Here is a 26,837-nt window from a genome sequence, read left to right on the forward strand (position 1 = left end):
TTTTGTAAAAAATAAAGTATATTGAGTTATCAACTAAAATGATATGATACTGATTGGTTTAATGTATGTTCAAGTTCAACAATCATCTACTCTGGAATCAATATGATCAATATTATGCATTTTACAAAGAAAGATTGCATTACGATTTTGATGAATTGTATAAATTTAACTTTGAAATTTGATTAAAAATGCACTTTTATTGATTTAATTGTGAAAACCTTCAAAAAATGTTTGTTAAAATACTATTTAGAGAAGGGAAGGTAAAACAATCTTAACAGGTACAGGTAATAATACGTTTTTACTACAGTGTATGTACTATGTTTATTAAAAAAAAGGGTATAATTGAACCTAATGGATTTGTTGTACTTAACTTCTGGACTCATGATAATACGAACAGACCTTGTATAACATGTTTAGCAACTCAAATAAAAGAGTGCTTATCTAAGAGGTGATTTAAACTATTTGTTCTCTCTGCTATGTCTCCTTAAAATTATAATTAAATCGGGAAACCCTACGGATGTAAACAATGCACTTATTGGACACACAGGAAGACTACATGCATGTCACTCAGTCACTACCATATTTAGTTTGAGACAAGCTAAAGATTGATAATGGTAACAACCTAAAAAAAGTTATGGAATTTGAATTGAATGTATCCAATTTGGCCCAATCAGAAATTTAAAACATATAGCACAGACATTTCGGTCAAGCATTATTTAGTTTCAGTTGCATCTTTAACTTAATAATCATTAACACTTTTTTCTATATTGTATAATTTTTGTATTCTACCTTTAATATTTGTTTCTGGAATGTTCAGTACTTTCATCTTAAATTTCTCTTGCTCCAAAACATCGAAGCAAATTTCTTGCATGAGAAAAACCATCTGGGTAATAAACCTGATTCTTTTAAATAAAAAGTGTTGTATGAAAACAGACCATGAATAAGAACAGACATGAATCCATATGAGCAAAAGACAAATGTTAGCTTTTATTTTTGAGATATTGGGAAACTGTTATAAAACCAAAGCACCAAGGAACAAAACACCAATGGCTGACAACTGATTAAGTGAAAAAAATACTTAAGCCAATATATGTAACCAAACCTTGCATCCCTGCCTTCACAAAATAGGTATTTCAAAAATGAATGTATACAGAACATTATTGTTTTACCAATTAAAAAGAAATGAGTATTCTACAACGATTAAAAAAACATATCTGTAATATGTGTATGCAAGAATATGGCGATAATTTCTAAGCCTATTTTAGGGGCAATAGTGCCTGTCAATTGTATTAACTTAAAACAAATCCAAATACCTTCAGAGGCCCAATAATACTCGAGTCAATTTCTACAAAAAATGTCTTGACAATGTTCATTTTAACAATAACTTGTAAACAAGCATTTTAAAAGCATAGCAACAACAGAGCTAAAACTAAAACAATGCAAAGAACAAAACGAACCTTTCAAGGAAAATAGTTAGAATTGTTCTCCTCGTATACAAAACACAATTATTTTTTTTAAATCAGTATAGTTTTAACAAACTGACTAATTGGCATGAGAATTATTGCGCCTGATCTTTACTTTAATAAGTAGATCTTGGGGAGAGTGTATTGGAGGTTGTACGACTCTGGTAAGAAGTTGAGAAGGTGTTCGATGAGGAGAGGGGGGAGCCTAGGTCGACACTGCTCCGGCGGGAGCCGCATCGTGAACCACTCCTGGAGCCAGCAGCGGATCCTGGGGCAGAGGAGGCATTGTAGGGACTGCTGATTCCTCTGGAAGACTCAGATGATGCCTGGAGCATTTTCATCCCATTGCTTTCCTCCACCAGACAATTATCCAGAGCCTCCTTGTAAGAGATCTTAAGTTTGGTCTTTGGGCAGTTCATGTTCTTTGTGTGGTTTCTGAGGTCTTGGAGATTCTGAGCTGCTCTTACAGTCAGCCAGCCCATTTTAATGGCGTCTTCCATGGTTCTTCGACAGCCCATTTCTGGGTCATAAACCCCCCCTGTGGCAACCTGGAACTCCAGGAACCTATTCCCTGCCTCATATGGCAGCCACATCTCCTTCATGGCCTGAGCAGCAGACATCTTCTTCTTGGTCTTTACATCCTCAAAGCCAAAGTAGGCTTTTTGGGCAGGCTTGAGCTTATGGGCCATGTCGTCATTTATTATGCCCTGCCGGGTAGCCTCTTGGATGCTTAGCCTACGGCCATTTGTGGGATCAATTATTCCTCCAGTGCAGGCCTGAGCCTCCAGCAGTCTCTGGGCAGTGATGGAATCTACCAGACCACGATTTAGAGCCTCTGTGATGGATATTTTCTCTAATGTATCTGTGTGAAATATGGCACCCACAGGTTCCTGTTCCCCCACTGATTCAGCAACAGAGGCTAGGGTGACAGAAACACTGGATATACCCCTTAGAGAGTCAGATGAGTCACGAGCTGTACTACTGGTTGAAGCGCTTCGCTCTGTGAATGTGGTAGTTCTTGTTGTGGTCATCTTGGCGAGGGTAGGTGATAAGGGTCTTGGGGGGACTGATGGTGAAGAAGATAATTTCCCTGACAATGGAACCGAGACTGCTGATGTTTTTAAAGTTGAAGATGATGTAGTTGAACATGTAACTGGGGCAACTGATTTAAATGATGATGATGTTGATGTTGATGATGATGATGATGATGATGATGATGATCCACGTTTGGTCTTGTTGGTGACGATGTCTGCAAATTGGGTCAGAGTGATTTTACGCGATCTGTAATCATCTAAATGGGACTGACTAATAATTTGCTTTTCAATCAGCTCAGTTACATCATACTTTCTTCCAGACCTCTTGTCCATGATGATAACCAACTCTATAGAACCATCTGGAGCAGTGGTAGTTATCTCTTCCCACTCACACTCCTGATCGGACAGCTCCAGGAACGTGTCATGGTCAATATAACCTTTGTCATATGCTTCACGTACTGTCATCTCTTTATTAGTCTCTGGGTCCACAATAACCACTCTCCTCTTTCGTGTGCGGTTACTCAGAGTTGACTCTAGCTTTTCCTTGTCCATTATAGGCAAAAGGATGAGGCCTGTCTTCTTATCTGTGATACAGCGTTTCTTAAGCTCCAGATAGGTTATGTTTTCTTCTGTGTTAGGATCAAAGTAGCCCATAGTCTCACCACTCTGATCAGTCAGGGTCTTGTTCATTTCTTCAGTAAAGCAACCTCTCTTGTAGGCTACTTTAACGTCAACACGATGGCTGCGTTCAGGATCAATGATACCACCGCTGGCAATCTGGGCGTCTAGTAGACGGATGCCATGACCTTTCTCCACTAGACCTCTCTCTATGGCCTGAACAAGGGAGATAATCTTGTCTGTACCCGGCAGTTTGTAACCAGTCACAGCCCTCTCTGCTGATAGCAAGTTGTCTTTAAACTCTGGCCCAAACAGTTTTTTATTGTAGGCATCAGTAACAGTAAAGTAGTGATTGTTGACAGGATCAACTATAAAACCGGAGGCTGCCTGGGCCTCAAGCAGTTCCAAGGTGGTCCCAGGTTGCAACAGTCCAGCTTTCATTGCGTGATAGACCGGCATCACCTTATCCGTGGCCTCATCATAAACTCCTGCTATGCATGTGGAACCTTTCAGGTAGGAGCGCAGGCGGTCTTCAATGTCCTTGCACGTCAATCTGCCATCCCCCAGTTTTTCCACATCCGACTGATTTAATAGGTTTGCATCCACTAGATCTATGACCGACACCTTGCCTCTGAGCCCCGGGACAGTTATTGGCTTCTTAGGCTCAGGGAGGAGCAAGAGACCTGTGCTTGGATCAGCTTTGCATTTTCTCTTCAGAGATACATATGTAGTTGCTTGTTGGGAGTCTGGGTCCAGATAACACTTAGGAGACTTATTCAGGGCCTGATATAGGTCGTCATCTATGAGATCCCTATCCTTAGCAATATCTTTGGGAAAGAATACGCTGAGGGCAGGGTCCAAAATACCCCCTACAGACTCTTGAGCCTGAAGTATACGTAGAGCTGTGTCCTTGTCAATTAATCCCTTCTTCATGGCCTGGCCTGCTGACAGGAGCTTGCCACTATTTGGGTCTTTGTAACCTATAGCAGCAGCTTCAGCTGCAAACAACTTTGATTCATCCTCCTTATCCACTACTCCTCTAGCACATGCTTCTTTCACTGTCAGTTTTTGATTAGTTTGGGGATCAATTATTTTTCCAGTGGCTGCCTGAGCATCCAGAAGCATGCCGGCGCTGTTGGATGACATAATGTTCTGTTTCTTGGCTTCTGTAAAAGACATTTTTCTTAAAGGTCCAGCTGCAACACCGGCAATTGACCCTGTCCCCTTCAGAAATACCATTTTATCCACAGACACCTCTGCAACACTTTTCTCCCCCTTTATTAGTTGATTAAATGTTGATTTGTCCAGGATTCCACAATCAAGCAACTGTTGTGCTGTGACGGACTTACGAACACCATCAAAGAGAAGTTTGGAGGGGTCACATTTGTTAGAGACTGGCAAAAGTTGTAGGCTTTCTTGAGGCTCTATCATGCATTTTTCCTTCAAAGACCCATAGCTGGTATTTTGTTCAGTTTCTGGATCACGGTAACATTCCGGACTCTGGTTTAGAGTTTGACGGAGGTTTTCATCTAAGAGGTTGCGCTTGATAGCTGTATCTTTGGGGAGGAACACACTGAGATTGGGATCTATAATACCTCCCGCCGATTCCTGGGCCTGCAGCAGGCGAAGCCCGATTTTTTTGTCAATGAGACCCTTCTTCATAGCCTCAAACACTGAGAGAAGCTTGTTTGACCTAGGTTCCTTAAAGCCAACAGCAGCAGCCTCTGCTACCAATAATCTGTCTCGATTTTGAATGTCAACCACCCCTTTGGCGCATGCCTCTTCTACTGTCAGCTTCTGATTAGTTTTCAGGTCAATTATATAGCCTGTGGCAGCCTGAGCTTCTAGCAGCAAATCTGCACTTTCTGGTGGGAGGAGCATTTGTTTCTTGGCATCTAAGAAAGACATTTTTCTTTCACATTCAGCTACCACCCCAGCAATGGGTCCAGTACCCTTTAGATAGACCATCTTTTCAATAGACACATCTAGGACAGATTTCTCCCCTCTCACAAGCTGATTAAATGTTGGTTTGTCAAGGACTCCACATTCAAACAACTGCTGTGCTGAGACTGGCTTGCGGATTCCATCAAACATCAGTTTGGAAGGGTCTTTCCTCTCAGTTATTGGCAGAAGTATCAGGCCTGTGTGAGACTCTGTTTTGCTTCTCTTCTTTAAAGACCCATAGCTGGCCTCGCGCTCGGTGTCTGGGTCAATGTAGCACGAAGGACTCTGGTTTAGAGCCTGATAGAGGTCCTCATCCAAAAGGTTACGCTTGATAGCTGTGTCTTTAGGAAGGAACACACTGAGATTAGGATCTAGAATGCCTCCGGCAGACTCCTGGGCCTGCAGGAGACGAAGCCCAGTCTTCCTATCAATTAGACCCTTCTTCATTGCCTCAAACACTGACAGAGGCTTTGCTGTGCCAGGATCCCGGTAGCCTACAGCCGCAGCTTCTGCTTTCAAGAGTCTATCTCGATCCCTAATGTCCACCACTCTTTGAGCACATGCTTCCTCTACTGTCAACTTCTGATTGGTTGAAGGGTCCATGATGTGACCCGTGGCAGCCTGTGCATCCAGGAGCAAATCTGCACTCTCTGAGGGCATGAGCATTTGTTTCTTAGCCTCCGATAGAGACATTTTCCCCATAGGTCCAGCTGCTACCCCAGCAATTGATCCGGTCCCCTTTAAAAACACCTTCTTATCCAAAGACACCTCTGGGACAGTTTTTTCTCCCTTTATTAGTTGGTCAAATGTTGGTTTGTCCAAGACCCCACAATCAAGCAACTGCTGCGCTGTAACTGTCTTACGGACACCATCAAAAGTCAGTTTGGAAGGGTCTTTCCTCTCAGTTATTGGCAGAAGTATCAGGCCTGTGTGAGACTCTGTTTTGCTTCTCTTCTTTAAAGACCCATAGCTGGCCTCGCGCTCGGTGTCTGGGTCAATGTAGCACGAAGGACTCTGGTTTAGAGCCTGATAGAGGTCCTCATCCAAAAGGTTACGCTTGATAGCTGTGTCTTTAGGAAGGAACACACTGAGATTAGGATCTAGAATGCCTCCGGCAGACTCCTGGGCCTGCAGGAGACGAAGCCCAGTCTTCCTATCAATTAGACCCTTCTTCATTGCCTCAAACACTGACAGAGGCTTTGCTGTGCCAGGATCCCGGTAGCCTACAGCCGCAGCTTCTGCTTTCAAGAGTCTATCTCGATCCCTAATGTCCACCACTCTTTGAGCACATGCTTCCTCTACTGTCAACTTCTGATTGGTTGAAGGGTCCATGATGTGACCCGTGGCAGCCTGTGCATCCAGGAGCAAATCTGCACTCTCTGAGGGCATGAGCATTTGTTTCTTAGCCTCCGATAGAGACATTTTCCCCATAGGTCCAGCTGCTACCCCAGCAATTGATCCGGTCCCCTTTAAAAACACCTTCTTATCCAAAGACACCTCTGGGACAGTTTTTTCTCCCTTTATTAGTTGGTCAAATGTTGGTTTGTCCAAGACCCCACAATCAAGCAACTGCTGCGCTGTAACTGTCTTACGGACACCATCAAAAGTCAGTTTGGAAGGGTCTTTCCTCTCAGTTATTGGCAGAAGTATCAGGCCTGTGTGAGACTCTGTTTTGCTTCTCTTCTTTAAAGACCCATAGCTGGCCTCGCGCTCTGTGTCTGGGTCAATGTAGCACGAAGGACTCTGGTTTAGAGCCCGATAGAGGTCCTCATCCAAAAGGTTACGCTTGATAGCTGTGTCTTTAGGAAGGAACACACTGAGATTAGGATCTAGAATGCCTCCGGCAGACTCCTGGGCCTGCAGGAGACGAAGCCCAGTCTTCCTATCAATTAGACCCTTCTTCATTGCCTCAAACACTGACAGAGGCTTTGCTGTGTCAGGATCCCGGTAGCCTACAGCCGCAGCTTCTGCTTTCAAGAGTCTATCTCGATCCCTAATGTCCACCACTCTTTGAGCACATGCTTCCTCTACGGTCAGCTTCTGATTGGTTAAAGGGTCAATGATGTGACCCGTGGCAGCCTGTGCATCCAGGAGCAAATCTGCACTCTCTGAGGGCATGAGCATTTGTTTCTTAGCCTCCGATAGAGACATTTTCCCCATAGGTCCAGCTGCTACCCCAGCAATTGATCCGGTCCCCTTTAAAAACACCTTCTTATCCAAAGACACCTCTGGGACAGTTTTCTCTCCCTTTATTAGTTGGTCAAATGTTGGTTTGTCCAGGACCCCACAATCAAGCAACTGCTGTGCTGTAACTGTCTTACGGACACCATCAAAAGTCAGTTTGGAAGGGTCTTTCCTCTCAGTTATTGGCAGAAGTATCAGGCCTGTGTGAGACTCTGTTTTGCTTCTCTTCTTTAAAGACCCATAGCTGGCTTCGCGCTCGGTGTCTGGGTCAATGTAGCACGAAGGACTCTGGTTTAGAGCCCGATAGAGGTCCTCATCCAAAAGGTTACGCTTGATAGCTGTGTCTTTAGGAAGGAACACACTGAGATTAGGATCTAGAATGCCTCCGGCAGACTCCTGGGCCTGCAGAAGACGAAGCCCAGTCTTCCTATCAATTAGACCCTTCTTCATTGCCTCAAACACTGACAGAGGCTTTGCTGTGTCAGGATCCCGGTAGCCTACAGCCGCAGCTTCTGCTTTCAAGAGTCTATCTCGATCCCTAATGTCCACCACTCTTTGAGCACATGCTTCCTCTACGGTCAGCTTCTGATTGGTTAAAGGGTCAATGATGTGACCCGTGGCAGCCTGTGCATCCAGGAGCAAATCTGCACTCTCTGAGGGCATGAGCATTTGTTTCTTAGCCTCCGATAGAGACATTTTCCCCATAGGTCCAGCTGCTACCCCAGCAATTGATCCGGTCCCCTTTAAAAACACCTTCTTATCCAAAGACACCTCTGGGACAGTTTTCTCTCCCTTTATTAGTTGGTCGAATGTTGGTTTGTCCAAGACCCCACAATCAAGCAACTGCTGCGCTGTAACTGTCTTACGGACACCATCAAAAGTCAGTTTGGAAGGGTCTTGCTTCTCAGTAATTGGCAAAAGTAACATACCTGTGTGAGGCTCTATTGTGCATCTTTTTTTCAATGCTTCATAGCTGTCTTCAAGCTCAGTTTCTGGGTCAAGGTAACACTTAGGACTCTGGTTTAGAGCTTTTCTGAGGTTTTCATCCAAAAGTCTGCGCTTGATAGCTGTGTCTTTAGGGAGGAACACACTAAGATTAGGATCTAGAATGCCGCCCACAGACTCCTGGGCCTGCAGCAGACGTAGTCCAGCCTCTCTGTCAATAACATCCTTCTTCATGGCCTCAAACACTGAGAGAGGCTTGGCTGTACCATAATGGTTGTATCCAACAGCAGCAGCTTCAGCTGCCAATAGTTTGTCTCTATCCCTAATGTCTACCACCCCTCTGGCACATGCCTCCTCTACAGTTAGCTTCTGATTAGTTTTAGGGTCAATGATGTGGCCTGTGGCAGCTTGGGCTTCCAGTAGCAAATCTGCACTATCTTCACTAATAAGCATCTGTTTTTTGGCTTCTGTGAAAGACATTTTCCCTCTAGTCCCAGCTACAACCCCAGCAATAGGCCCAGTCCCTTTCAGTGACACCTTTTTGTCATCAGACACCTCCGGAACCGTTTTCTTTCCCTTTTCCAGATCTTTAAACGTTGGCTTGTCCAGGACACCACAATCCAGCAGATGCTTGGCTGTGACAGGTTTCCGAACACCATCAAAGACTAGTTTGGAATGATCTACCTTCTCAGGGACAGGAAGCAGAAGAAGGCCTGTGTGTAGTTCTACCTTGCATCTCTTCTTCATTGACATATAGGTTACACCATCTTCACTTTCTGGGTCCATGTACAGCTCAGGCTCCTGATTCAGAGCACGTTTTATGTCATCATTAATTAGGTTACGCTCAATGGCTTTGTCTTTGGGAAGAAACACACTAAGTACAGGATCTAGAATGCCCCCCACAGACTCCTGGGCTTGTAGCAGACGCAATGTTGTGTTCTTGTCAATTAGTCCTTTCTTCATGGCCTGAAATACTGATAGGGGTTTGCTGGTGCCAGGACCACGATATCCTACAGCTGCACCCTCTGCTGCTAGCAACCTCTCCCTTTCCTCTTCATCAACCACACCTTGAGCACATGCCTCTTCAACTGTAAACTTCTGATTAGTTCTGGGGTCAATGATGTGGCCTGTTGCAGCTTGTGCATCCAATAGCAGGTAAACGCAATCTGGTGGCAGAAGATTCTCTTTCTTGGCTTCGGTTAATGTCATTTTGTATAGGGGTCCAATAATAGACCCTGGACCTTTCGGACCTTCAACTACCACCCCAGCTATTGGACCTGTCCCTTTGAGATTCACCTTTTTGTCATCAGACACCCCAGGGACAGTCTTTTGTCCCTTTACAAGCTGGCTAAATGTTGGTTGGTCCAAGACTGCACAGTCAAGCAACTGGTCTGCTGTGACTGGCTTACGGACTCCATCAAAAACCAAAGAGGAGGGATCCACGGCTGGCGTCTCTCTAGCTTTTGTCAGCTGAGTTTCCATGTTTGTTCTGACAACGACCACATCCCTCAGTTCCTTCTCCATGTCTGACAGCCTACTTTTATATTTCTCATCAAGCTCCTTGAGTTCCCGCATCAGCCTATCTATCTCACTTTTCAAACTCTTCTTTTCACTCTCCATACGATTCTTCTCTGTATCATATTGCCTTATCGTGTCCTGCTTACTTTCATACTGGTCCTTCCAGTAATTTAAATCCTTCTTCACCTTCTCGTTATCCTCTTGTAGACGACGAAGCTCAGAGTCTTTGGACGATTTAATGAGCCTGAGTTCCTCTTCCAGTATTCGGCAGCGATCACTATCCTTGTCTGATGATTGTACTTTCCTCAAAAGATTATCTCTCTCTATCTCTATCTCACTGTACTGGGACTCGATGGTTTGCATGGTGACTTTTGTCTGTAGAGAAATAGAGGGAAAAAAGAGAAAGATTGATAAATACATTGATATATTTACTGCATATCCAAAGCATTATTTGATGCATTTTACATCACAGTATACAATTACACAACCTATGACACTGGGATAGAACATGTTCGAATAGAATCAGAAATGATCATGCTACTATCAAAATTAACTACACACAATTTGTACTGATGCTTGTTAACCTTACTGTTAAAGTTAAATACTATAAAAGGAGGACAGCACACATACTTGATCTATTCATGCAGCAGGATACTGAAAGGAGGTCTTACATTTGAGCTCATAGCTTAAAGGGGACCTATCATGCAAAATGCACTTTTGTACGTCTTTTATACATGAATATGTGTCCCCGGTGTTCCAGGGAACTCACCAAGTGTCAGAAAACACAACCCTCTCTATTTTCCTCCATACCCAAATCTCTAAAAAAGGGGCTGCAACGGATCTGATAAAAACTGATCCTGACGTCAGGACGGTGGCGCTACGGCTATTGGGCCAACTCCACCAATCAGGAGGAGACAGCCACGGTCATTGCCGTTCGAAAGCACTGGAGACGCTGTAGTACATATGCCAGGCCTGTAGATGGTGCTGTTCTCACTGAATCTGCCCTTGCTAAAACAGATCTAAAAAATGTCAAATTGAGCAAAATGAGGCATGGCTAAAATGCATGATCTGTTTGGTATTTTGAAAAAAAAAAAGTATAAATATGCCTTATATAGGTATGGTCCTACACTATATTATTCAAATATAGCATGATAGGTCCACTTTAATTAAAAGCGACAGAAGGGATGTCGCAAAATGTTTTGGTTCTGTTCTGCTGTAGTTTGTGTCCCTTCGTCCTGCTTCTATGTTCATTTCAAATGGGACAATGTATATTAAACCAGAAAATGCCGAAGTATTTCATCTAAAAAAGCAATTGAATGGATTCAATCAATTTTAACGATTATTAAAATAGTAAAATAAAAAGTAAGTATGTGTGCGTTCCGCCAAGATATAATTAGCATTTTTAAATGACCAATATAATATGTAAACTGATTCCCTTCAGAAGAAAGGTGCAAACAGCACAATGTCTAACAAGACTGGGAAGTTTCACTATATAATAATGACATTACAGTAGTATTTTCTTTTTGAAATGATCAAGAAGCAAAAACACATTTTCAAATGTCAAAAGTAATGGATTTTCATTGTAAAATCAACCTTCCCAATCCTGAAGACAAACTACATTGTATATAAGAACTTTAGATACAAAAAAGAGAGCAACTATTTTGACTACTACTATGAACATTTTGTAAATTTGTAAAACAGCACATATATTAATGTCAATAGATGGTTCAATCTTGATGTAATGGCCTAACAAGAAGAGGTGCCTCTAATACTGTAATAAATTGTGGATCATTTCAATGAATAGCAGTGCTGTTTTAACAAGTTTGCAAAGAGTGTCTTAAAGTACATCAAGATGCTTCAGTGAAATGATAAACAACATCAAACTGTGGAGGACTGGAGGTAATGATGTCATTTTTGTTGTTGATCATCCTGGGCGAAAAAAGCCAACAAAGCATGCAGACTGCACATCTATGCACAGTGTGGGCAGGGAGACAGTTGTTTGGGGAGGTCGGCAGGCAGAAAGGCACAATGTATGCTTGCATGAAAGTTACTGACATGCAAATCTATGCAAACACATACAGACATGTATGTGTTCAAATCAGAGTTTCCAAGTGGGCAGCTTCTACAGAGGAACTAGAGGTGTTCCAGCATGCAAGCGGACACTTGAATTAAGCTACTATTAGCTACTCGATTGATCCAAATTGGGACTCTGATTTGGAAAGCGGAGAGCAGTCCACGACTTAGTGCCAAACTTCGATGTACCTCGGTGGCCTGCTTTCGTATTTTCTCAGTCTCCAGCTTGATTTTCTCCCTCTCTGAGGAAAGCTCTGAGATCAGGTTGTGGTAATCTACATTGCTGCGCTCACTGGCCTTCAGCTGCAGCTCCAGGGCACTGATCTGGGAGGAGAGCTCATCAGCACTTCCCTGTTTGCTTCTCAGGAGTTCCTCTTTGTCATGGCGTGTTGCCCTGAGTTCCTCCTCTAGCTTGAGCCTCTCTTTGGTCTGGGTTTCTGTCGTCACCTTTAACCTTTGAAGCTCAACCGAGTTCGCATTCAGTACCTTACTCTTCTCTTCTATAGTTTTGTAAAGGCTCTCGTTCCTGAGGTTTGCCTCTTTGCCTCTGGCCTGCTCCTGGAGGAGTTGTTGCTGCAGAGCCTTCAGCTCGGCACTCATCTGTGTCATGCGCTCTGCAGATGCCTTGTTTTGTTTGAAACTTCTCTCCAGTTCCTCCTGCAACCTAAGACGCTCTGCTTCACCTTTCTTCTCTGACATACTGGTATGTTCTTGGCTCTGGCGTAGAGTGGTAAGGGTGCTGACGTACTCTGTCATGGCACTGGTGGTGTTCTCCAGCTCTCTTTCTACTTGCCTTCTTCTGGACACTTCCTCCTGGTTAGCCTTCCTCAGATTCTCCACTTGGCTCTCCAGCCCATCTCTAACATCCTGAATGTCTTTCATTCGTCCCTGTAACTTGCTTAAATTCTGTTCTACTCTGATTCGCCCCCTGCTCTCCTTTTCCAGATCGGAGCGGATCTTCAGAAGCTCCTCCTCGCACACGCCCAACTGGGTAAAAGCCACTGATGAACTGGTTAGCTTCACCTGCAGCTGGGCCAATGTCTGTTCAAGCACAACCTGCCCTTCCTCTATAGTTCTCCTCCTGCGGGTCTCCTCCTCCAGACTGTGAGTTATGTAGGCCAGCTCGTCACTCTTCTCCTGCAGTCTCTTCATGACCTCCGCCAGCTCCTTTTTATACCGGCTCATTTCCTCATCACTCTGACTCCTCAGCTGCTCCAACTCAATTTCCAGATCTCTCCGCCTGCACCCTTCCTCTTCGGCGACAGAGCGCTGGCTGTGAGCTTCTATGTCTGCCCTTTGCCGTTGTTCCTCAGCCTTGCTCATAGACATCCTGAGCATGCTGAGCTGCTCCTCCAGATCCCTCCTCTCTGCCTCCACCGCGTTGTACTGCAGCTGGAGATCTGCTGTATCCTCCTCCTTCTTGGCTGACAGCCTATGGATGTCTGTGCGGCTGACATGGATGTGGGATTCGTAGCTGAGCTTTAAATTATTGATCTCCGTACTGCATTGGCTCCTTACCTTTGACATCTCCCTCTGAAGCTCCTTGATCCTTGCTGCCTCCTCAGCCAGCTGCCGCCGCAGCTGTTCGATTTCGTGCTCCTTAGTCGACACATTCTTCTCCAACTCCACCTTGGACCAGCTGACCGTCTCCAGCTCCTTCTGCCTCTTCCTCAGCACCAACTCGTACTCCTCCTGCTGTGTAGTGTAGCGCTCCTCTGCCAGCTTCTTCTTCCTCTTTTCTTCATCGAGCATATATTGGAGACGAATCACCTGATCGTTGAGGTCTGACATTTGGCTCTGGTAGCCGTCCAGGCTGTCCTTGGTGGCATTGCACTGCTGCGTAGTTATCTGCTTCACCTCCTCCAATGACAGCAGCTGGTCCTTCGAGTTGGACAACTCCAGCTGGTAACGTGTAACGGCGTCTTCCAGAGATTTGTTCTTGGCATGGCTGTCTTGCATGTTCTCTCTCAGCTGGCGAAGTTCTTCTTCCAACAGGTCAATCCTGGTGTTACGAATCTGAAAGCAAGATGAAGCAAAGGTGAATGCAGCGGTAGTTTACAGAACTTTGCGACTGGCACATCATCACCTAGATGTGGTCTTATGAGACATTTGGCTATTTAAATATTGACCACACGCAATGTTACATTTAGCTTAAGGTCAAATCCTGCCAATATCCTGCTCCTTTTAGCTTGCTTCAGATTGCCACAGTCTTCGGAGGAAAAACATCTGTCTCTTTAGCTTCTAGAAGCTACAATTTCTTCAACAGCTTGACTCTAACTTGTTCCATCTTGAAATGTAAAATAATAATAACACTGAAGCGTGCTTTAGAGCTGAGAATAACTGCTAAATTGGGTATAGACTTTTGAGTTCTCTGCTAATTAGTGCACCTTTAATATTACATTTCCAACACCTAAGTGTTCCCTCAGTGTAACTCAACTTTAATCTTTCAACATTGTGTACAATGAGCATTCATTTATTTAATAATGATCACCTACTGTGTATGCAACAAATGAAGCCAAATACTAGTCTATTCATAGTCCCCTGGCAGGACCACAAACAAACAAACAAACAAAGCTAAAACCTTCAGTAAGACACAACATTTTGATGTTTTAAAAATAATAATTATAACAGTACCTTGAGCTCCTCCATGTTTTTCTGCAGCACTCCCAGGAATTTGGAGTAGTCACCAGAATGGGCGAGCAACTCCATGTAACGGGTTTGCAGTTGTGTAGCCTGGAAAAAACAAGGCAAACTCAAGGATTAATTTAGAAAGAACATAAGTCAACTTCACAGTTTCTGAGAAATGTCACTGATCCCCTTTTATAACATTCATTAATAAATGCACTCAATTTTGTTTCAGTTTTTAATGATAGACAACTTTTCCAGTTTTATTACTTCCACATTGAGATCCATCGTTGGCGACTTCAGCATTGTCCTTTTGACGGGGATGTTGAGCAAAGTCTCTAAACCAGAGCTGTAAGCTGCCAAGTCTGTCTCATAGTCCTGAAAAACAAACGGTGATATCAGGAGCACGCCAACACATGTTTTTGTTTCATTCAAATGAAGTGATCTGGGGAAATGTAAGACTGCACAAACAATGTACAAAGGAAGTAATGCTGTACTTTAATAACAATACATTTACAAAACACCACGAATATTAAAAGTATGTGCGTATCAATCAGTGAAATTATGTTGAAGAAGAGGGATAGTTGGTTTAGTTGATTGTTTGAGTATTGATCAGTTAGTATAGAAAAGCAATAATAATAATGACTTTCTTGTTTTTTACATATTTTTGAAATGTTTGACAGTTGTGCACAAAAAATCTGTTATTTTCTTATTTGTGCCAGGAAAAAAAATCATTTTCAAATAAAAAGATATTACAATATATTTGTCTGCCCTTGATAACACTATCTTTGAATGAGACCAAAATCTTAATAATATTTTTTACGAAATCTCTTTGGTCTGCTGTACTATTGTCTCCTCACTATTGTCTCCTCAGTCCTCCTCAGGACATTTTAAGTTCCAAAAGTCAGTGTTTTCATTTGATTCCTTTTGTTTTTGATGGTGAGTTTCGGTGCGTTTGCCTCGGATAGATGACTTCTGCTCCGCTGCGACGGAGTCTGAGCGAGCGGTGCCACTTTAGACAAAGTTTAGGAGTTGGGAAACCTCTTCCCAGCGTGTCTGACCGATGCATTGGTACATCCGTACTATGATTTGATTCAAAAAAGTGAATTTGTATCTATGAAGGTCTCCTCACCTTGATAGAGTTCACACAGGCCTCGTTGTCCCTCAGCACTCGCTCCACTGTCTCCCTCTTCGCTTTGATTTCTGAGTTCAGAGTCTTTAGGGAAACAATAATATAAAGATGTCAGATGAATTGAAACACATGGACATAAAAACCTATCATAGTGTATAAGTTAATGAATAGAAACAAATGGCTGAGCGGGACACCTTCTGTTTGGTAATATGCTCCGTCAGTGCAGGGATGCTCTCGATCTTGGTGGCCTGCAGGCTGTCTTGTTTCTTCCGTGTGGTATCAATCCAGTCAATAATGGAGGTGCTGGTCTGCTTGTAGTGCTTCAGCTGAGGGTGATACATCTGCAAATCCTGGACTCTGTGCAAGCATGAGAACACAATTGAAATAAAGAAACACATCTTCTTCATGTTTTTCAGTATAAATGAAGATTACTATGAATGAATGTGAGATACGGAGACAGAAACTAGGAGGAATGAGATCCTGTTTACACAAAACTCTAATCCGATGCAAGCCGTCCTGTGTCAAGGGCTGTATTATATGATTGTTTTATAGATTGCAGATTTTCTTAATTCATTTATTAACTGCATGTTTAAAAGGTCAAGAAATAATGAAAAATGCCCATCACGAGTCCCGAGAGCCCAAGGTGTCACCTAAAAAAGATTTTACCCGATCAGCATTCAGAAATCAAAAGGTGTTCGATTTACAATTCATAGAAATTAAGCAACAAAGAATAAGCTATAAAATGTTAGCAATTTTGCCTCATAGCCTGTGTATTGATCAAAAAATCGTTAAAGTAACAGAAATATTCAACATTAGCTCATCTCCTCTTACATTTAATTTGACGCGTCTCACTATTAAAAAGATGCCATACATTCAACAAATACATGAGAATGCTTGAGCCTTTTTAGATTCATAAATCTGTCTTAAATGTGCATGCAACAACCAGTTGGTGGTGGCATTTGTATAAAATAGATATGAGAGAGAGAGGAAGCCATACCTGGTGTCAATCTGAGCTTGGATTCGCTTCCAGCGGTCTGTCAGCAAGCCCACCTGCTCACTGTATTTGGACAGCATCATGTCACACCTGTAGAAGGGCACGCCCACCTGGCCGTTCCAGTGGTTGGCCTGGGATAACTCCGCCTCCATGGAGGCCAACACTGACTTCTTCTGATCCAGCTCTGCTTTGATATTCTACACATCAACAACACAGAAAAAAACGTCACATGTAATCAAGATATTTTCAAGTAGCATGATATGTAAAAAAGTCAGAAGCTGGTTGGTGCAAATTGCAGCTATTGTTGCAAAAAATGGGTGAAATTGTAAGATGTTCTATCAAATACCTTAAGGGTCGACATGTAATCCTCCACCTCACTGGGCGTCAGGGAAGTGGTCTCTTTTTCTGTTAGCCTTGCTTCATGAACTTTCACTATGTCTTCAGCTCTTGCCACGCTCTCCAGCATGTCCCTTAGAGCCTGGAGCCTGATAGACAGGAAGAAATACAATGGAAATCATATATTTAGTTGATGATGTGTGAGATGAATGAGTCAGAGTAGCTGATTTTACATATTTATTGGTTAAGTAACATATACAAAATGTAAAAAAGGGTCATATTAATATACTAAGTAACGTTAGGACATCTTAGTTTGGGATCTTACCGCTGCAGGTAAGCTGACGAGCTGCTCTCAAGAACGCCCAGTCTCTGGTTAATAATCTCAATCTCACTGCGTAGGAACTGGGCTTTATCCGGGTCATTCATGCCCTCCAGCTCCTTCAAGATTTGCTCCCTCAGACGTACGTACTCCTCGTTCATGGAGTGGACATCCTGCTGCACCGTCTGTAGGGAAACATACAATCAATTACAATTATTGCAATGCGTACGTATTTGGAACAATATTAGTTTTCTGTAACCATTTAATACTGTAAACTGTTTTTCTTGTATTAATGAGTTTGTGTGTCTACCTCTAACTGAGAGATCTTGAGGCCACAGTCGCGTATCCCGTCATCTCCGAGGCAGATGTGAACATGCTGACTCAGCGTGCCCTCGGCGCCCTCCAGCTTGAGTCTGAGCGTGTGCAGCTCAGATAAACTGCGGGAGGACGAGAAGGAGGAAGAAGAGGAGGACCCTTTCCCCACCTTCTTCACCACCTCTGCCTTGGTGGCTTTAACTTCTTCCTTCTTCACTTTATTTACCACTCTGACCTCTATTTTCTTCACTTTCTTAACCTCTTCTCTTCTTCGTAGTTCTTCAAGTCTCCTGGCCTCCGCCTCTGCTGCAGCCTGTTGCTCCAGTAGCAGCTGCTGCTGCTGCTGCTGCTGTATCAGGATCAGGTACTGTGTGTTTTGCTGATCCTCTGCTTCTAGTTTCCCAGCTGTGAGAAGACAGATGGTTTTTTTTAATAATTGGTTGTCGAAAACATAATTAGCTGGTTATTGTGATTAGGGGACTTCAAATTAAAAGAACAGAGGGTGCATTATTATTAAGATCTCAAATAAATTGTGATTCGTGGCCGTTGCTTTCATTGGCGTCTAATCATTATTTTTTTCATTATCAAAACAAAATGACACAGTTAACAATCAAAAATCTAAGATGTAATAAATTGTTTTCATGCAGAGGAGAGCAAGGTGTCTATTTGGTGTAATACTGACTGTAAGCAGGCAGCTGAACCACCAGCTCCTCGTAGTGGGTCTGGGCTCCGGTGATCTGGTTATCCAGGCCACGCTTGTCATCGTCAGTAAACATCTCGGAGCCGTAGCTGCACGATTTGAACTCCTCGAAGCGAGTCTCCATGCGCTTGATGAGTTGTCGGTATTCCTCAGGAGGCATGCGGGACAGCTGAACACACACACAAACAAACATTACGTTTGAAACAGAAACCAAAATGTAGGGAAATGCACTTCATTTAAACTAATGATAATAACACTTTAGGCTAACTTCAGAGAGTGTATTCATCACTTACCATGGTCATGGTGAGGGAGTTGATTTGTCTGATATCAATGAGGCAGTACTGCCAGGCGATGAGACTCTTTACGTTGATGTACAGCTGATTCCAGATTGACATGATGGCGTCGTAGTACTGCTCATTCCTAAGGATAACACAAAATAATAACCTTTACCTCACAACAACATTTATTGCACCTTCTTCTCTGCCAAAGAAACAATTGTTGCCCCTTACTTGTTGGCCAGACTGATGCTGAGTGGGTTGGGGGGGGGTACGATCAGGCACACAGAGGGCACCGACATATCCAGGCCTCCCGGACCTGTAATGTCCCACTTACTGCGCTGACTGTTGTTATTTAGGATCGCCTCATCTCCCTTACAGATCACCTTCTGTGGAGTCCGGAAAAATGAAATTCTTCAATAAAGACAAGTTTTAGAAAGCTTTTCTGGGAACATAAGATAGAACATAAGCATTCATAGAAGCTGTCATTTATGTGTGGCTTCTGTATTTGTATGTGTGCCCTCTATTTATAACTGTTTATGTTTACACTTTGTAACTTTGTTTTAAAATGACCTATTATGCTAATTGTTCTGTTTCAATGTGTGAGTGTGTGGGAGAGAAACTCCCTCTCCTGGGAACTTTGGGATTTTAAATGTGCAGACCATTTACATGCACAACAACCTAGATAACACAGTCACACTACAGAAAGTATAATAGGGCCCCTTTAAAAAGGTGCTATTTCAATAAAGAATCACTTACTTACTTATTAACTGATATTAATGTATTCCCAAGAGTGTATCATACTTAAAGAACTGACCTGTTCTCGTTTGAAGTCACACAGGGCTTTGACGATGACTTGGCTGCTGCTCTTGTCTTCGGCGTTTCTGGGTTTCAGCCTCACAATGCTCCTGGACTTGTGGACCAGATGTTGAACCTGCCTCTTGTTTTCCATAATGATCTCTTTCTCTCTCTGAAGAACATAAAACAAAAACAAGATCAACAACAATAATAATGCAGATTAATAATAATAATAATAATAATAACAAACTGTTCTGTGGCTTATTCAAACAGAAAACAGTAATAATACCAATATCTTATTCAACACACGATGAAAAAAGGCAGGGAAAATGCATAAAATAGGAGGTACAGTAGACTATACAGCAGGTCTTAACAACTTACTCCAAAATAAAGGTCACATTTTAAAGATGAGTTTTAGCTACATCTACAGAATCAGATATTCTTATTAAAGGTGAAATTGACAAAATAACAAGCTGTTTTACCTCCAGCCCATTGAGCATCTCCCCTAGGTCCTCCAGAGTAGTGTTCTTGTCACAGATGAACTTCTTACGGACCGCCTCGTGTTCCTTCTGCAGCTTGCTGTACGTCTCGTTGGCCTCTTTAAAGAACTAGGATGCATAAAAGGGATAATTAGTATCAATGGATCAAAAATGCATCTTTTTAAGTGGGGTTTTAAGTTTGAAAATTGTTGTTTTTTTGCAATTATTTGGCCTGTATTGGATATTTGAACATTCAGGGGGAGACAGGAAATGATGGGGGGAGAAAACAATAAAAAAATATCAACAGCTTACATCGAACCAGTAACTTAACCAGTAGACCCCCTGCTATATAGAAATGTAATCACCAGCTTAACACCGTTTCTTACTCTTCTTTTAGCTCAACTTTTGGTCACCACCACCAACGCCTTAGGGAAATACAGTATCAGCCCCTTCAAATACTAAATGCTTCACTGTGTTTACCAGCTAGTCTTTAAACAAATGTGTCTCCAGTTTGCTAGCTGCTTTGCATGAAATGCTTATTTAAAGCAATGATATCTGTTGCTATTATGTTGTGTCCTTCTACCTGGTTGTAAGCGCCATTTTCCTTCAGGTGAGTATCAATGCACTTGGTGATTTGAAGGAGCCAACTCCACTGAGTCTGCAGAGTGTCACTGTAAGCCTGAAAAACACAAACAAAACAAAAAATAGAGTAATATTAGATAAGGCCCCTACACACATGTAAATGCATGTAAACACTGTGTTGGTCAAATGATGACGGGGTCGGTACACACCTCGATCTTGTCTGAAGCCGGATGGTTGTTCTTCAGGAGTGTATCAACTGTTCCTTTGAGTTTATTCAAGTCCTTCTCTTTTTCCTCCAGGGCACTCATCAGTTTCTGTGATGTAAGAAGAGTTTCAGTAATCACAGGGGACACAGGGGACACAGGGGACACAGAAAACACCGGGATGCAGCTGGAGGAACACTCTGTGGCTCCGCTCTAAGTGGATGACTGACTGCAGCTGCCAAACATCGAATGTATCCCAGATGATTGCTCCCTCATGAAATGCAGATTAAATTCATAAATTAAAGTATTTTAGATGTACAGGATTGCCAAGAATGTTAATAGACTAGTTAGATGCTCCTAAATATGGATTTCCATTGGACCAATCCAATTCTCTCCTGGTTCTCGCTGAACTTGTAATCTTTGAGTCATTGTACTAACCGAGTAGCCCTCCTGCTTCTTCGGGATGTATTTGTCGATGTTCTTGTCTCCCCAGTCAAACATCAGCTCCTCCTCCTCCCGTTCGTTCACCCACATGATCTCTCTGGAAATATCCTGAATGATTTTCTTGAGCTCCTGCAACTGCTCGGTTCGACCAATGGACATTTGCTAGAAAGGGAAAATAAGAGTATGTTTAAATACAACAATGCACCTGAAAACACAAGTAGGAGTGTCAGCTACTGTGGTAAAGTGCTGGGGGGGTTTTTTCACCTGCAGACTCTCCCATTCCTGATCCAGAGCATGAAGATTCCCCTTGTCTCCATTCTTCATCTGTGGGAAAAGAACCAAACTCAAGTTAGTGAGTAGACAGTGATTCAACAATAACCCTCTAATACTATCACTTGGGAAAGCACCATAGGAAATACACAATTGTTTTCTTATTCTTACTTATTCCTTGTAAGAATATCAATTATTAAACATATTAAAAGTAATTAGTTAAATATGTATAAGGTCATTCCTAACAGTTGAAGAAGCTAGTAAATAAAATGTATGGAATGGAAAGAATAACCATGAGAATAAGAGACCTTGATAAAAGATTAGAAAAATGATGATAGAACACAAAACTTTAATAATGACCATGTGGTAAGATGTGATGATTAATGTATGTATGAGTAATAATGTTGAATCCATTATGTGTAAGCAATAGCTTATAAGTTATTGTTAATCCATTTTTCCCCTTTTTATATAATTTATTTGTTTGACTTGTGGATTGTTTTGTAGTTATTTCATGTGTTTAAGGGTTCATTTTATTATGTATGCTTTGTAACACAATAATCCCTAAAATGCTGATAAGAGTGAAAAATATGAATCACAGTTTCTCAAAATGTCTTGTTTAGTTGGCACAAAAAAAACATATGTAGTTTAGGGTTAGGTTAGGGAAAGTTTCCATAAACTCAAACTTATATAAAATCCGGAAATCTCCATATTGAAGATTGTGGAATCTTTGAAAATGATTTCTTCAATCTGAGTCCCTCTAGTTGTATAATACATAATTTAAGTACAATTACTATATTAACCACCCGTTTTAGTGTTTTCTATGATATATCAAAAACAAATTAAAGGATATTTAATTCATTTTCAACATGTTGAACATGAAAACTAACATTTATTAGTCAATGTAGGTTGCTTGTATGTTCTCTTTTCTTTTTTTTACAAGATTTGTTATTTTGAAAAAAGATACATATGTCATTGTGTGTATTGAGATGCCAGTCTGAAATCCCGATTAAAATTGAGTAAGTAGAATATAAAGTCTTTGGGTAGGTATGTTATGTTATGTGCTCTCAAAAAACCTATCACTGGGACTTCTGTTTGCAGCACTAATACATTTGGCATTGTTCCAGCTGAACCCACCAGGTCCTCTCTGGCCCGGTCCACCTCTGCAGACCTCTGGTTGGCGCTGTGGAAGCTCTGGTGGCTGAGGACCTGCTGCTCGATGGATGCAGGGTCGTCTCCCCAGGGGGCCGTCTCAATCAGACGCTGAAACACAAACATGTATTTACATCAGCAGAAACACACATTGTTTTTCAGACACGAGAGGGAGTGCCTCTCATTTGCCTGATATGCATACTCAATGTGACCAGCAGGTGGCGGCAAGATTTATTTTATTTATTCTTTTTGAATTTTATGAGCCTTTCACCAAAACCCTCAGGAATCTACCAGAAGAACATTGGTCAGAGAACTGAAGGCAAAACAAAACCATCTTTCAAAAAGTAAACTGTGTCATCTTAAGTGTTCTTCATTCCACAATAACTACTTACAGCAAAGGAATGCATTCATGTACACATCTAGCTTTAAAGTATTAATGAGCATGAAAAGGCTTGAAAAGCATCTGTTTGCCATGCATAAGGCTTTCCTATTCTAAATTGTGTTTTTTTGTTTTTATTGTTGTGTTTCTGCATTGTATATCAATGCCATTTCAAATTATGCAAACTGTAATCGGAACGATTTGATCAATTAAAAACATAAACAAATATAAAAACATGTTAAGCCATATTCTAGGGGCTGGTTCAACTTCTAAAAAACAGGTCACCAAGGAACCACATCAGTGTAAGCATAATTAGGATGCTAAACACTTTTTTATTAAAGGGGCAATTTGAAAATGTGATTGAAATGGTCGTCCCTTCCCAAAAAGTCAAACGCCAGAATTGGAACTTCCTATCACTCTTATATTGACTGACATGGCTTTAAATAAAGGGACCAAACCTATATCTAAGTAATAAATGTTCAATGGTGAAAATATTTTATAAATAACCTTATCTCTTAAACTAAATATATAACCATACTGTAGCCAGTTATACTGTCAATCAAATGCATGTATGGCCTCACTTTTTTACCTCACCTGAGAAAAATAAAGCCCTTTTTGTGTGTGTGTGTGTGTGTGTGTGTGTGTGTGTGTGTGTGTGTGTGTGTGTGTGTGTGTGTGTGTGTGTGTGTGTGTGTATGTGCGTGTGCGTGCGTGCGTGCATGCATGCAAACCTTGCGTTGTGCAATCCATCCAATAGCATCTTGGAAGCTCCTTCCAGGCTCCTCCCATCCTCCCGAGCTTACTCTGGTGCTCCTCCTCCTGTGCAGGCTGCCCGTCATGGCCATCTGGACTACCTTCAGCTGATCTTTACATACCTCCAATCTACGAGTAATGAAGAGAGTAAGGAGATGTAGGATTTTTTTTAAAAGGCTATTCAGAGGAGGATGAAGGAAAGGGAGAAGTCTTCCTTACGTCCTCACTACGTTGTCATTGGGCTGTCCCAGTTGTCTCAGGTCCATGGCGCAGTTCCTCATGTGCACTATAGACTCTTTAGCCAGCATCATGTAGCGCTCTACATCAGCCGGGGAACCGCCCTGCAAGGTATAACCCAAACAATCAGGGAGGTGTACAAAACCACAGTGCAGAGGCCAACAATATTGATACAGAAGTGTTTCAGTCTCTAGAAAATGTGAAAGATGTTGGATATTTCTGTTTGCAAAATGAGTAATATCTAAGATTTTTTCGCCATTTTTATCTGATTCATTCAATGTTTACCAATGAAGGTTTTTGAATGTATCTGCAATTTTTTTTTTGTTATGTTCTTATGTTGTTAAAACTTTATAATATGTCTGTTGGATTATTTGGATATGCCACGGAGCCATAAATCACACACCAATGTTATGCATTAAAAACAATTGGTTTGTCACTAATTTACTACTTTGCAAAAAAACAAACAATAAAAAACAGGCCCAACAAAAGCCTATCAGCCTGGTTCCTTTCACATGTTCTCACAGTAGAGCCTCTCTTATCAAGTTTTTTTGACAACAAGTCAATCTTTCCACGTCTATCGATAAAATCGTACAGAATTAGATCTGACTCAGACAGGATTGTATTGCATCCCTGAAGGAACAGCCACAGAACAGCCACAGTAACGCAATAACAACCAGTCATGACTCACAGATTGAAGGGCGTATTCGGCTTTCTTCAGGTACTCCTGGCACTGGTTCTGCAGCAGCACGGCCTTCTGGTGGATGGTGCTGAAACCACAGCAGGGGGCAGCAGAGTTAAAAGTGTCACTATCGAGCTCATTGTTATAATAATCTTCAGATGCATATGTAGGAAATGCATAACCACCAATCAGTGGTCACAAACGTTCGTATTATGTAATGCAAGGAGAAGTGAGCATTTTCAATTTGTTTCACCACTAAGACCACACAGTTTTGATGTCATGTCCTGTGCATCACATTAGCCTTTGTATGAGTATGTAACAGTAAAACAGTAATACAAAGATGTGTCATCAAACATTTTGAACGAACAGTCTACTTATGTTAACTGGAATGATTTAAGTTCGAACACTACATTTGTATTTAGAAATGTGCACTTGTGAGCTGTTACGAGCTGGTATGCATGGCTCCATAATAAAAACATTATCATTATCATCACATGCAGTGGTTACACTAAAAGTTGGTGTCTGGCAAATAAGGGATTTGAGGCCGATACTGGAATTGAAAATTAGTTAATAAAAAGATGATTTCTACTTTCTTTTATTTACATAATATACAGTATAGGCACATTTTTTTATTAAAATATGTAATCAAAGCCAACAAAACGATATCTTGCAAAACGTGCCACGAACAATTGCACTTCCAAAAAATAAAAAAGGTAGTTGAATGCAAAAACTGCAATGAAAACTGAAAAAACAAGGATGAGGACAATGATGTTCCTGCCAAAATGCTGCTGATCTATGGGCCAGGTCAGGTTATCAGTCAAGTTATACATTTCTGAAGAATTGTGAGGATTTTAATTTGAAAAACACCACCACCAATTGTTTGAGGCCTCTACCAAACCTGCTCATAGAAATCAGAAACTACATGATATTCATTCTTAACAAATAACTGAACCAGAAACTATTATACTACAATATATTTCATTGTGTCGACATCTTGGGATTGTGTCAGCCAGATGCCCTGTCTGCACTTCTCCCAAAGTACCACAGTGCCATATTTCCCCTGTGGGTGATAGTGTGGAAGGTCTGAAACTGATACACATGTTTCTGGAACAAGTGAGTAGAGCTGTCACAGCAGAGGGAATGTAGCAGCTCACTAAGAGCCATAAATTAAACTCAGTTATTCTCTACAGGGACGGAAGAATGTCAGCATTTCTTTGGAATCAGCAGAACATCAGCTTTAAATCATGATTGAGACATTGCAGTGCAGCTTGGTTTTATTATCTCAGTGTGTTATCAATGCAATAAAAGAGTCAGGTGAAACGATAACTCCTTCAACAAACAAACTATGAAGGCACACACACTTTGACATGAATCATGCAACCTCCTTTGGATTTGTATGGAGACCGGATGACTTTGTTAAACCTTAATTCATTAATAACTGTTCCAAAACGTAATGACACCGTAGTTGTTTCAAAGTTCAGATTTGTATTATGCAGAAACATTTCACTTCAATCATGGTCCCTGCACATATTATCATGCATTGTTTGGGGAAATGTGTTTAACCTGCAAATGACAGGACTTGGAAAGGAATGTATGCTGGGACGAAAGAGCCTGCCCTGTCATCATCAATATTTAATGGCAACCAGCTTGCAGGCTTACATGCCTCCTCCCTGCAGAGAGGGCCACATCATGTTCCCCTGCTGCAAAGAAACTGGCAACAGGTGACTGTGAGGAAAGCGCAAATTAACTAATAAAATAAACAAGAAAATAGAGCCATACCTCGATCCGCCTCCCATGCCGCCTCCCATGCCGCCTGACATTGCCATGCCGCTTGCCATGCCGCCTCCCATTCCGCCTGACATAGACATGCCGCTTGCCATGCCGCTTGCCATTCCGCCTCCCATTCCGCCTCCCATTCCACCTGACATTGACATGCCGCTTGCCATGCCGCTTGCCATTCCGCCTCCCATGCCGCCTGACATGCCGCTTGCCATTCCGCCTCCCATGCCGCCTGACATGCCGCCTCCCGAACTGCTCATCATGGTGCTATGTCCGCCTTTTATCACCATACCGTTGGACATTGTGCCTCCCGACATCATTCCGTTCATCATTGCTCCACTCGGCATGCCGCCTCCAGAGGACTTTGAAAAGGTGTAGGTGTTGTATCCTTCCTGGTAGGGATCGTATCCATTACCGCCACCGCTGCGTGCGTAACTGCCAGTCAAGTCGCCTTTGGAGGCCGAACTCTGGCCATGGTACAGGCGATTCTGGGACCCGTAATTACTCATTCTAGCAGTGATATGCTCACCCTAACCCTACTGGGGGAAAGTCATCACGAAGTTAGTCTCTCTGTGCGCTGGCCCCGGTCCCTCGGTCTCTCCGATGCAGA

General features: G+C 42.2%; 1 protein-coding gene across 2 annotated transcripts; it reads right to left on the reverse strand.

Annotated features, from left to right (window-relative positions):
- Positions 1-963: 963 nt before the first annotated feature.
- On the reverse strand, positions 964-26,837 carry LOC117495934 (desmoplakin-like). 2 transcript variants are annotated; one of them, XM_034147546.1, is made up of 24 exons: positions 26,228-26,837; positions 24,458-24,536; positions 23,752-23,873; positions 23,511-23,661; positions 22,386-22,511; positions 21,246-21,305; positions 20,976-21,143; positions 20,544-20,648; positions 20,336-20,431; positions 19,756-19,881; positions 19,293-19,445; positions 18,710-18,864; positions 18,494-18,620; positions 18,183-18,369; positions 17,496-17,905; positions 17,192-17,370; positions 16,877-17,015; positions 16,534-16,727; positions 15,731-15,893; positions 15,537-15,620; positions 14,675-14,782; positions 14,414-14,512; positions 11,969-13,795; positions 964-10,081 (listed from the first exon to the last, which is right to left on the reverse strand). In XM_034147546.1, the coding sequence occupies exons 1-24, from the start codon at positions 26,734-26,736 to the stop codon at positions 1,580-1,582; spliced, it is 13,869 nt and encodes a 4,622-aa protein (XP_034003437.1). In that variant the 5' UTR covers positions 26,737-26,837; the 3' UTR covers positions 964-1,579. The 2 variants fall into 2 exon arrangements, with proteins under 2 accessions (XP_034003437.1, XP_034003438.1); XM_034147547.1 differs by having other exon boundaries at positions 13,298-13,795; positions 26,228-26,736.

Source organism: Trematomus bernacchii, unplaced genomic scaffold (assembly GCF_902827165.1).
Source record: "Trematomus bernacchii unplaced genomic scaffold, fTreBer1.1, whole genome shotgun sequence".
NCBI classification, from domain to species: Eukaryota; Metazoa; Chordata; class Actinopteri; order Perciformes; family Nototheniidae; genus Trematomus; species Trematomus bernacchii.

Coding starts and splice junctions, on each gene's coding strand:
- LOC117495934 (XM_034147546.1), bottom strand. CDS start 26,736: ATGAGTAATTACGGGTCCCAGAATCGCCTGTACCATGGCCAGAGTTCG. Junction 23,662..23,751: donor AATGACAACGTAGTGAGGAC/GTAAGGAAGACT, acceptor CATTACTCGTAG/ATTGGAGGTATGTAAAGATC. Junction 14,783..15,536: donor CCTGTGTGAACTCTATCAAG/GTGAGGAGACCT, acceptor TTTGTTTTTCAG/GACTATGAGACAGACTTGGC.